The sequence below is a fragment of the Balearica regulorum genome, chromosome 1 (genome assembly GCF_011004875.1).
Source record: "Balearica regulorum gibbericeps isolate bBalReg1 chromosome 1, bBalReg1.pri, whole genome shotgun sequence".
NCBI lineage: Eukaryota > Metazoa > Chordata > Aves > Gruiformes > Gruidae > Balearica > Balearica regulorum.
In genome coordinates, this window is record NC_046184.1 from 216,559,395 (window position 1) to 216,571,999 (window position 12,605).

Here is a 12,605-nt window from a genome sequence, read left to right on the forward strand (position 1 = left end):
GTTAGCCAGAGGGACCAGCTTTCCTGACCCTACAACCCAAAGCTGCTCTACCTGGGCTCCAGTGGAGGGAAACAGAGGAAAAAGAACTGCAAGAACCTGTACCATTGCTGTGGCCACAGAGCTAAATACACCTTGCACAGCTGGAAGATCCAGCAGCATCAGATTCTGCTGGCCCATGTTCTTCCACTGCTGGAAAGGGATTAACCTGCTGTCTCCGTTCATGCATGCAGCCATCTGCCACTCAGTCATGAGCAAAACCAACACCACAGACATCTCCCCTTTTCCCTACACCAAAATAGCACGTGTCTGGGTCAGGCAGGCACGGACATCCACGTGGAGCTCCTCACAGACTGAAAAAGCACCAGGTGCTTGCCAGATCACAGCCTTTCACTGCACCAAACTAGAAGCACCATCTCCAGCACTAGCCATAGCACCCCAGCAACGCCATCAACCTGGAATACCAATATTGCAACTAAGTTAAAACCTTTCCAGTGCTCCCGAGTTCATCCTACCCCCAGCTCATCTTGCAAACAGCTTTAAATACTCAGGTTTTTCATCCTAGGGAAAATGGCACCCTCAAGACACAGGGAACTGAACAAGCCCCCTACTCCTTTGACAGCTTCTTCAAACAGTTCGTGGTGGTGGCGTGCTCCAACCATGCATGCTAGAAAGGTATTCGGTTCACACACGCGAACCTTGACCATTATAGGATAATTCTTGATGTTGTCCTCAACTTCTCAAACACGATGGCTCTAGCAAGAAGAGAGGCACAGCAATACCACTCTAACACACTACTTGTACATCTCAATCTCTTGCACAACAAAGCCTTGCATTATGTGTCGCACTTCAGGCCTTCCAGCTTGCACACATTTCCTACTCCTATAAAGTGACAAAGCTTATCTGTCACTTTTTTCTTTCAGATTTTTTTTCAAATTCATTTTTAAAAAAATATTGTTGGCATTACTAACTGTAACACTTAACATGTAATAACTTTTTTTTTTTAAAGCTTTCCACTGAAAGATGTGCACAGAAACCTGAAAGCAGACTCATTCTCTGACACCCTGAGAAGGCACATGTGTTTCTGACAGACTTGACCAGCTTCCCAGCCAGCACCCTGCCAGGCTGGGTTGCCTGCCAGAGAAGCTGGTAACAGGAAAGCTGAGGCTCACACATCCACAGACGCTGCCAGATAGACCAGTTCCTGACACCGCCAGTTTGAAATTCCAGTTCATATGTTGTCTGCCTAGTTCCTGCAGAGAAACCTCCTGAAAATGGAAATCTGGATGTCAAAGTTATTCCTAAGCAGCAAATCTTGCAAATTTGTACAATTTTTGTTAATACAACAAACAGGTTCTGAATTTCAAGAAATCTGAACAAAGCCTTGATCCTGCACACAACATGTTCTGAGATCTCTCTCACTACTGCACCAGACTTTGAAAAACATACTGGGAAAGGAGCTGACAGAACTAGAATCTCTGCCTGAAACTTAACTGCTCAATCTCACTGCTTCAGTGCTTCAGCTTGACTGCAGAAGACAAGAACAGCATGAAAAGTAATTCATACAGCAACAGAAGTGGAAACACATCCTTGCCTACACACTACGCGTTTCAATAGCATAAGTAGCCTTGTCATCTATTATCAACTTCAGGATCTACATATGTTATCATACAGCTCAAAGCCAGTTATTAATACAGTGACAAATTAACAGACTGTCTACTGAAGCCTCAAAGGAAGGTAAGTTTTTCCCCCAATCGCTTAAATATATTTCCATCTCAAAGCTTAGGACGGAAGGTTTGAAATCCAGAGCATACACTTTTTTCCCCCTCTAATGTGTAAATACCAGAAGTTTGTCTCACCCCATATCATCTCCACTAAGGTCACCTGACCCTAACAGGAGCTATAATGTTCCTATATGGTCTATAGCCCTGAAAGTCACACAGTGAAAGTCTTTTCAATGACAAGGGAAATGGATGCACAGAGGTGAAAAAAGCACTTAGTAGAATATAGTAATATTTCAGATGAAGCCACAAAGGTATAAACTACTGAAACTGCTTTGGACATTGCTAAAAAAACCCTCCCCCTTCTGGAAACCTCAGAGAAAGGGACTGCTATGTATGTGAAGAGTTACCAGTACGACTCCAGTTCACGACCCCCTAAAGACTGGATTGCTGCTCCAGCTCTACCTAGAGATCAGCATTTTGTCCGCACTTTGTTTAGATTGGGATCTGGTAAGTTCACTCCAAAAGGATAACGCAAGCTGGAAGAAATGCAATAGAATTCCTTCCACACCAAAGGTGGGAGCAAGGCTTTCCTGGAATACAACTTGGAAAAAAAAAAATGCACCTCCACAAACACTGTCTTTTGTGATTTTATTAAGAGATGTTTTCAGGACAGTCAAGCTTCTGGTTGCAGATGTTACAAACCCTATAATGAAGAACAAAATACTGAGTGAGATGGTGGCAAACCATTTCCCCATAACCATTCTCCTACCCAAAACACTGAACAAACATCAGGCTCCAAGTTTTCAAATTCAACGGCATGTCCCACTTCTTGCATTTTAGCCAATGATCCCCCTTCTCCCCGTAGCGAGTTACACATTTTCACTGGGAACAACCCAGAGCAGGTCTCAGACAATTTCAAGCTATCAATTTCTGCCTCAGAAGTTACCCATTCAGGGAGACAGGATTTCAAACCTTGATTATTTACTTACAAAACTAGCCTACACACACTGTGCTCAACATTATTGGCTTCTAAGTCTATCCCAAACTGGATCCCATGAGGGGAGGTATGTGAGGAATATATACCCTGTGCTGTCAACTGCACACTGGTAGCAGGTGGTACGACAAGACAACATCCAAGGCACTGAACCCTTCTCAGACCTATGTCTCCAAGTCACTCAAATTGTGACCCAAGGTCCCCAAATCCACGCTGTAGAACACAACAAGAAACAGGGCACTTGGACAAGGACATTTCCTTTCAGACTCGTCATCTCATCCTCACTGAAGGGTGCGCTTAGCTGGTTTGCAGCTTGCCTTAAACCATGCCTCCTTCATCCAGGGCAATCTCTAAACCTAACCCAGCTGATCACTCCACCTGGTACAACGCAGCAGCTTTTCTTCCCGGTACCCCAGCTACCTGACAGCTTTTTTTGGTGACATGACACCTTTTCTGCACGGACCCTCCCCAAAGCTACCTCCCACCGCTCGCAGGCGCTTACCCCTCAGGCTGTGGGAACCGGCTGAGGCATGGCTGGCTGTTCTGGTTTGCCACCTTTCTGCTCTGAAATGGGGGTGGTGGGCAAGATCTCTTCTTTGGGTTCCACAATGCTGACATGGTCTGGCAGAGGCTTTTTGGGGCCAATCTTTCCACTTGGATCCCAGGGCAGCATAATCTTTACTTTGATGCCCAGTACTCCTGCAAAGAATGACAGGACAACACAGACATGTTCATTCAACACAAAATATCAAACACACATTCAGTAGTGACAAGCCCCAAGGTTACAAAATACGCTATCTGTACCAAAAATATCTCCTGACAACCCTGAAGATGCAAGCTGATTAACACAAACGTGCTATAGCCTAAAAATCTAGTTATTGTCAATTTACATCAGTGTGTTTACCTTTATCCAATTCACTGCCCTTGCTAACTGCAGCCTGGGACTATGATGAAAACGTGCTATATCCTTAAGCCATGATGTGGTTTTCAAACCCTGTGGTGTGGTTTTATTCCGGGATAACTCAGCTCACTTTCCAAGGAAATTGCACTGGTTTTCTGCATCCCTTCTCAGACAAATGCCTCTAAATCATCCAATGAATAGGACATCCTGCCCAAGGCAGCCTGAGCACAGCACCACAGAACATGGCACTGAACGGGCTGCAATGACACAAGGACATCCCTTCTGACTCGTCATCGTATCATCACTGAAGGGAAGGTGGAGAATACTTTTGTCTATGCTAGGATCCCTACACGAGGTGTTCTGTGATTAAGTAACCCGAAGCCGGTTAAGACACAGAAGTCACCTGTGTTTTACCAGGGGGAAGGACAAGTGTAAGCAGGCTTGGCTGGTTTAGCTGGGAAGACCTGACAGAGCACAGCAATGAGGGAAAACTGTCTGACACTTGATTTTTCATGGGTCTTGTAGTACCCGCGTTCTGCCTGTCCCTAGGAGCCAAGAGAGCCAGAATCCAAACTGCCAATAGCTCTTAAATTCAGCCAATTTATGTTTCATTTATAAGTTCTTTTGCTACCAACCTCAGGACACAAGTGAGAGTAACTGGAAAATCTAAAGCCACATTCTCAACTGGAAACATACAATCTCCCCACCACTAGAAACGTGGATGACCTGGGATGACTACACAAAATTCTGTTGTCTGCTGAAGGCCCATTCTCCATTTCCCATGTACATAACACAAATGCACACAAAGTTTACTTCAGAACTCTTAGTTGCAAAAGCCCAAGAAAACAACAGATTTTGAGAGTGGTACCAGTGGTAGCACAATTGAACCACTCTGCAAGATCAGCAGTGCATCAAAATCATGTGAGTTACCACCCCACAGGTGAACAGAGGGAAAGCTCCAACCTGCAGGCACAGGACACCAGGCACTGAGATCATCTGTCTCTGAAGTACTTATAGAAGGAACCAACAGAGCTGCAAAGGGATCTGCATCCCAGCCACTCACCCTGCCGGAGAAGGACGTGACGCACGGCTGTGTCGACGTAGTAATTCACCGGGTCTCCACTGTGGATCATCAAGCCATCCACAAACTTCATGGATTTGGCACGCTGACCTCTGAGTTTGCCGGACACAACCACCTCACAACCCTTGGCCCCGCTCTCCATGATGAAGCGGAGGACACCATAGCAGGCTCTGCAGGGAGAGACCAGCCACAGCATTACCCCCACTCTGCAAATCCACGGGGCATTGTGGTGGCATTTTACACCAATTTCAAGCACAATCACACTTCAAACCTTTGTAAAAATCCTTCTGAATGCAGAATCATGCAACCAAAGCTCTGCCAATGCTACACAAAGTAGTAAAAACCTTCGTAACATTTTAGTACTGTCAAGCCTAGCCTAACAAAACTCTAGTGACTTACGGTCTTTGGAAGATTGTGCCAACAGCAACAAGCAAACATTCTTTGTGACACAAAAGCAGCTGAAGGTGGCCAACCCACACACCTCAGGAGTGCAGGTCCCCATCCCTTCTCAGACAAATGCCTCTAAATCATTCAATGATGACAGGATGCTCCTGCTGAAGAACCATCCACAGCATCACAGAACATGACACTGCAGACGTACTGCAACAAGAACCACCCGCTTCTGACTCGTCATCTTATCATCACCGAAGGGATCTGAGAAGTGAGGCCACTGTCACCTGAACTACAACTCAGCCAGAAGGCTTGAAATTGTGTTTCACTCCTCCACTCATTTAGTCACAAAGAAATAAATGCAAGCTTTGTGCATACCAGTCAGACTGCTTGTGATGTGATGTACTCTAAGACTTCAACTTTTATGGCTAAAATACATTATCTAGCAATTGCTACCAAAACTGTGTACTAAGTAAAAAAACTTCTATATGGTAGAATTATCAAAAATATGAGCTGCTCTCTCCAAGCACAGCATTACTAGGTTAAATTTTCAAACTAAAGATAAGTTGGCAAGGAGGTTTTTTTGAAATGGTATTTGAATCCCACACTTCCTCACCGTGCCGGCATATTCCACTTGCTCTACTCACCGACGCACTGCTAAACCTCCCAGAAGCTTGTACCGCAGGGACTCTGCCTGAGCAATTGCACACAGACCTCTCGTGGCCACCTTTTCGGCATAGAGCTACAAAGGAAAAGAAGTAAACTCAGAAACAGGGCTGTATTTCAAGATAGCTTTAATTTAATAGACCACAGGAGCTTGATGCTACTCTATGCCCCATCCTCTACACCCAGTTCAGTTAGTCCTTCCACATACACATGCAGAAGCTTTATCCTCAGACACTACACTCCTTTAACTCCTTTGGTGCCTGTCTCCCACTCCTGGCAGAGCTGAGACACACTGATAACGCTCCACTGAAAAGTCAGGAGACTCTTAAAACATCTATGGTGCAGTCTCAAAGAGTTGCTGCTTCCAAACAGCCCCACAACATTAGGTAACACTGAAGAGAGGTATCCGTACATCCCAAGAACTTTGAGATATAGTTTTTACAACATGTTAAGTTACGTAAATCTGCTTAAGTCTTAAAATCAAATCTAAGAAAAGGTTTGATTTTTGAAAGCTGGGAGAGTGAGGTGTATTTAATCTAACATCTCCAAGAGATTACAGCCTGATATTTCAGAAGTGGCAGACATTCAAAATCATGCACACAATATTCCTAGAGCTGACAAATCACAATGCACTCCGTGAGGGTTTGTGCCATTCAGTATGTTTAAGCATTTGCTGGAGATAATCAGCAATCTTCACTGTATAGCGTGATCCAGCAACACTGGCCGAGCAGGAATAAAAATGTGAGCCACCACCCCAGACCACACATTTTCTCCCCTCACCTGATTTGTTTTAGAGGAAAGTACTAGTAAGGGCATCAGATTTCAAACATTAAAAAGGCAGGAAATTATTGTTGTGTCACTTTACTGTCTAATTCATTACAGTAACCCACTCAAAAATCGCAAAGATCCTTCCACACCAAAACAGTTTCTCTGTAGGGACAGAAGCATTATGAATTTAATGAGGGTAATGGTGACATATAAATACCAAACACTATGCCACGAGACTACTTCTCACCTCCATATGGGTTCAGCAACACTCTCTATAAAATATTTACAGATAAGTTTAAAAAGCTTTATCTGCATCCTCCCTGTTGGGAAATCAGAGAAAACCAGCCGAAGTGACAGTGTTCAAAATACCAAACAGCAAAGCATTTTGTATTTCAGTGCAAGAGTATTTTGTGAAAACAGGTAAAACACACCCCAAGTTATCTTCTAGTCAAACCACTTTTCAGCTGACACCATCCAGACAGTGCAGAAACCTAACTGCACGGCCCACTTACTACTGTTTTAAGCAAGACGGTTTTACCTCAACGCTTCCCTCAGGGAAGCCAAACCTCTTCTGCACGACGGCCGTCAGCTCCCGGATGCGTCGCCCCTTCTCGCCCAGGACATTCTGAGTTCTGGAAGAAAGAAAAAAAAAGTACAGTACAACTGAGAAAAGTGTCACCATGTCTGAGCTGGTAACCACCCCAAGGAGCTTCCAGACTGAGCGTCTAACTTAAGTTCAGGGGTTGTAACACTGCTGCATCACTAAAGATTACTTCAGGATCTCTTTCCCAAGTAGCTTCTTGTAATAACATTTACCACTTTAAGCTTCAGCCTGCAGCAGCATCCCTTATAGCCTTGTACAGCACCTGTGAGTCAACAGCAGCATCTCAGTTACCTGGTGGCAAGTATGATAATCTCAGTCCTGGTTGGAGTTACCCGGACTTCTACTCCAGAGTACCCATCTTCAGCCAGTTCACGAGTCAGAAACTCATTCAGTTCAGCTTTGAAGATACCATCAGCGACAAACTAAAAAAAAAAAAACCCAAAACAAATGCATCGAGTCAAACCCTGTTCAAGTGCTCAGCCTAAATGCTCAGCCTGAACACAAGATTTTCACATTCGGAGTTCAGGTGAAATTCATTCCTGGGACCATCCTGCAGACTGGCAGTCTGAAGGCAATTCCCTTCTAGCAGGAGCCTACACCACTGCCTGATCCACGCCTCGCTACAGCCACACTCCATGCTGAAGGCTGAAAGCACAGGTCGCTGCTGTATCTTGCGGTGGTACTTTAATTCGGTACTAATTTCCATAAAACAATTAGAAGGGTCACATCCGTTTACCCCACAGGAGCCTGCTGCTAAAGTTCCCACTTCCACCCCACCAGTACACAGGCCCCAAACCTCCCTCCCTCTCCAAGACAGGCAGAGCCCTGCACCCTCCCAGCCTCTCTGACCTACAGAAACAGGGAGTCACTAAATCCAAACTCTCTCCACTAATAAAAATGAAAAAGCAACCAAGTTCATCAGCTTCCAGCACTGCTCCGCGTCCCTCAGCACAACCCCAGCCTTCCTCCCCTGCGCACACAAGCCCAGAGCCCTGTGCAAGCCCCATGCAGGGCTGTGGGGTCAATTCACGACTCCCCCCGCGCTCTCCCTCACCCCCGGCCTCCCGCCGCCGCCATGTTACCCGCCGGGCCGCCGAGCAGCATCCGCCGCCATCCTCCCGCATCCGCCTCCATCCCCTCGCCGCCGCCCCCCCCCGGCGAGGCCCGGGGCCACCCCCGGCGCGAACCCACCGATATGGAAGCTCCCCACGGCCGCAGCGAGCCGGGCCGCCGCCCTCACCTTGCGCTTCTTGGAGATCTGCACCGCCATCTTGAGCCGCGCCACCCGGCGGAAAGGAGGGAGCGGGCCCTGGAGGCGGGGCTATATCTGCCTTCCGCCGCTCCCCATTGGGCCGGGCAGATCACGTGCTCTGGCGGGCAGGGGCCGATGGGTAATGTAGTCTTCGCCGTGAGCTGGTGCGCCGCCATGTTGGGGAGCCTTAACCCTATCGCTGTCAGTGGGGTTTTTTCCGCTCTGCCAGGCTGCTGTGAACGCCCACAGCCGGCATTAAACCGGCTATAAAACCGGTATAAATGGGCATAGGGGTTAGCAGCATGATAATTCATCTCGATTTTCTACCTGGAGGCCTCCTCTGGTAGTAAAAAGGCCCTCCCCTCACGGCACTGTGACCAGCCACCCCAGGCCATTGGGAAGTGAGGGGAGCAGCAGAGCCTCTCTCCTAACAAGCTGCTTCTGTCGGTTTAACCCCCCCCCCTTTTTTTTTTTTTTTTTTAGGCAGTCACAGATGAAGAAAACACCCATCAGGAAAAAGGTGTGAAAATCACAAGCTATTCAGTTATTTCCAGGGAAACATTGGAAGTCTTTGCTGCTAGAGGATGCTGTACTGTTATCCAGTAATTCACTGCTTTGTGTAAATTTTAACAATAGCTATTAAATATTTATAGTTAACTGTAAACGTGGATGATAGCAAACTGTAAACTTAAAGCCATCGCAGGTCTTTTGTACTCTGTGTGTGCGGCATGTGGAGCAACAGGGCTGTGGTCCCTATACCTCGCTGCAAGACAAATGATCCAGTAAACAGGACAGTTGTGGCTCCAGGGCAGATCTTCTGTGGTTTTGTTTTTTTTTTTTCCCTCCTACAATGGCATCATCACCTCTGCAGCCTGAGCACTGGGTTAAATTAGGAACAGCAGGGAGGGATTTCTCACTCGAAACTTCTGCGGTGGCTAAAGATGGGGAAAGTGGCAATTTATTTATTTTTTTTAACAGTACAGGGATTATAGGGGATTATGGGCATTTGGTTCTACCATTTCAATTAGAAATCATAATAATGTGTAGAATTGATACATGAAAATACCCACACTAGGGGGTAAATACGGTCTGTTTGGGAAGAGTCAGCAAAGGGAAGTCCTGCCTTGCAAACCTCCCAGAAGGCAGCCAGATGATACAAGGGTAAGGGCAAAAAAGGTTGAAACAAGCTTCTTGGCTTTCTGTAAGGCTTGTTTTGGATAGCCTTGTCAGAAGTTTTACAGAAACTAAGCGGCCATGGGCGGAGGCAGAGGCATTGCACAGCTCCACTCCTTACATGGATGCTGCAGGGGTCTGTGCAATTCAATTAAATGTTAGACTTATCAAAAAAAGAAACAAGAAATGGGAGACTATAGTTTCATGGCTCTGTAAATAATTCCATGGTGTGCCCCACTGGGTACATCTGATCCTGTCTCCGAAAAGAGACCTGGGAGAGGGTCAGAGCAGGGCAGCAGGGATGCTCACAGGTCTGGGAGCACCTCTGTGTGATGCTAGCTGTGCAGGTTGGGGCTCAACCTGCGAAAGATAAAATATGGCCAAGATCTACCAACCCACACAAGCTTCGAGAGTATGGGCAGGGTCTGACTGTTTGTGGTCCTCCCACGAACAGCAGACAAAGGCAGTGAGAGCTGGGTGTTTGCTGCAAACAGGTTTGTCGTAGTTTCGGTTTTCTTTGGGCTTTTGGCTACGGAAGGAGACTCTGGACTAGATGTCTTCTGAGCCAGCATGGCTGCTCTCTTGTTTGTAGGTAGCTGACAGTAGTGGATTGCAGGTTCGGGCCAGTGGTGGTTCAAAATTAGACAGTTGATGGCCCCCGTGTCCCCACCAAGAGGGACTGGGTGTGCCTGGCAGCCACCTCCCACACTGCTTCCGTTTTTGGGCTGGACTGCTCAGGTCATGCAAAGCTGAGGAGTAAAAATCGGGTTCTCATAAACATGCCGGGCAGCAGCCAGTATCCCTCTGGGAACAGCGAGGTGGAGAATACACCTCTGATTTGGAGCTGGTACCAACCCTCAGAGGGAGGACGGGGAGTAGAGTGGGACCTTTGCCGCCTGGGAGCATGAGTGAGGGGATCTGATATGGCCCAGCCGTCATCCACGGTGCTGACTCCTGGGCCAAACCCTCCAGGGCCCTGTTAACACTGTCACTGCACCAGCGATGGTGTTTTGGGGTCCGTGTTTTTTGGCTTTGCTGCCTCATTGAGACATAGCCAGGCAAAGCATGCAGAGAATACCAGTATGACCAGTACAGCACTGGTAAAACACCTCTCCTTCAGACACCCACCCCAGCATTGCCCGTGGGGAGCAGAAGGAAGGCAGCAGCCCCTGAAGCCAGCTCTCCTCTTTACCAGGGAAAGGACTGTTTTGCCACTAGATGTCAGTGGAGACAGTTTCCAGCGTGGGGAACGCTTCATGTCTCTCCTCCATCTTCCCCAGGGATTCGTTTGTCCAGGATTTGAGGGATGACAGAGACGTCGGTGAGACAGAGCCTGCCTGGAGCAGCCCACGGTCCACTTTGCCAGGACAGCTGCCGGTGAGGGACTTGTGTCCTCTTTTGTTGTCAACAAACACCTTTCACTCCTGGTGTGCCCAACCATCACGCCCTGCCCTCAGCCAACTCCTTCCCGTCTCTCTGGGCCTGTCCAAGCTTGGCTGTCCCTCACCCTCCACCCTTCGACCTCTCTCCCCACCCTCTGCAGAGAGCTATGATTTCTCCAGAGAGAAGGAACACAGCAGGACACCCCCATCCCCCTTTTCTGCTCCGGTTGTGCCCGCTGTCCTCTGCTCCCACTCTTCCTTCGCTCTTGGGCTGCCAAAACACTCAGTGGTCTCTCTAGTGGCCCCATCCTCCTCTGTCCTTTTATCTCCGTGCTCCTCAAGTCCCAGTTACTGTCTGTGGACTCCAGCAGGGCTGTTCTCAGCGGCGACTTTCTCTTGGCCAAAATTAGGAGCCGTGGCTCCATCGATCTCCCAATCTCTTCCCCAGGGACTGAGGCTTTGGCCGGGCTGGAGCCGGGTTGACCATGGATGGATTTTGGGGGCATTGGGGGCCAAGGGCTCAGACTGGGTTCACGTAGTATAGACAGAAATACCTTCTTAGGCACTCTGTGAGCTCCTGGTGCTCTTCTCCAGCTGCATCCCTGGAGACAGACAAAGCCAGCTCACATCCAGATGGCAGAAGAGGTGCTCACCCCTTCCTAGCACTGTATAAATCACCACCAACGCTTCATCCAAGCCTGTATCTGCAACACCTTGGCTTGGGTGTAAGGCGCCCTAATTTCTGTCCCTCCATCTAAGCCCGCAGGTTGCTCCTCACCATGCTTTCTGAACTGACCCCTCAGAGGGACCCACTGAGCCTCATCCTCCGGAGGACCTGGGGCCATTGGGCTGCAGGGAGCTGTGGCAGAGCTGCAGGGGACTTCAGGAGGATGCCCAGGACTTAAAGCAGGTAGGAAAAGGAGACAGGGTAGCCACCTTAGGAGTAGATACTAAAGCCAGGGTGTACCTCGAACATCCCCAATCCATCTGGCTGGACCATAGGACTGACCAACACAGCGTTTCTGCACTGAACGCAAACAAGAGTGAGCGTGTATGTGACATTTCCCCAGCCCATCACTGAGACGTGAGATGAGCAGGAGATCTCTGCTCCGAAGAAAGCTTTCCTTTTTTCTTCCAGCGTGGTGCAGTATCACATTTTTCCCTGGCAGCAAAGAGGCTTAGAGGAGCTCCCCTCTTTCCTCCCTCACCCCTGCCCCTTCCTCCCCTCCCCCTGCTTGGCCCATCCCGCTGTTTCTGGAGCCCGGCTGTCAACCAGCTCCCAGAAACGATCCAACACAAACACACATATATTTTGGAGGAGGTTATTTAAAGCCCTGCTCATTTCCCTGCTCCAGCCCAGCTCCATGGCAGCCTGTGAACACCAAAGAGGGCAGCAAATTGAGGCAGGGGGATGGGGCCAGGCTGGAATGTCTTGTGCAAAAGACACTTGAGGAACCCATGGTCCCAGCACCATGCCAACTTGAGGGGACATGGGTGTTAGAGGTCCTCACCCCACGGTAACACCAGACAGACAGACACTACCTTTGGAGAAGTGACCAGGAGCTAAGGATGTCTCTGTGCATGGATCCAAGCCCAAGATCCCATTAACCAGAGTCTCAAACAATTTTTAAGAAAAGACCCTCCTAACCTGCACAAACGCCACTCTGTTTGCT

The 12,605-nt window shown here is 48.2% G+C and overlaps 1 protein-coding gene and 2 non-coding genes across 3 annotated transcripts; all 3 read right to left on the minus strand.

Annotated features, from left to right (window-relative positions):
• Positions 1–2,355: 2,355 nt before the first annotated feature.
• RPS3 (ribosomal protein S3) lies at positions 2,356–8,498 on the minus strand. The gene is made up of 7 exons (XM_075742614.1): positions 8,366–8,498; positions 7,417–7,547; positions 7,060–7,153; positions 5,735–5,829; positions 4,680–4,867; positions 3,218–3,414; positions 2,356–2,424 (listed from the first exon to the last, which is right to left on the minus strand). The coding sequence occupies exons 1-6, from the start codon at positions 8,393–8,395 to the stop codon at positions 3,221–3,223; spliced, it is 732 nt and encodes a 243-aa protein (XP_075598729.1). The 5' UTR covers positions 8,396–8,498; the 3' UTR covers positions 2,356–2,424; positions 3,218–3,220.
• Positions 3,779–3,926, minus strand: LOC142600205 (small nucleolar RNA SNORD15). Its single transcript, XR_012833645.1, has one exon. It is a non-coding gene; the product is annotated as a small nucleolar RNA SNORD15 (small nucleolar RNA).
• On the minus strand, positions 5,201–5,347 carry LOC142600206 (small nucleolar RNA SNORD15). The gene has a single exon (XR_012833646.1). It is a non-coding gene; the product is annotated as a small nucleolar RNA SNORD15 (small nucleolar RNA).
• Positions 8,499–12,605: the final 4,107 nt, after the last annotated feature.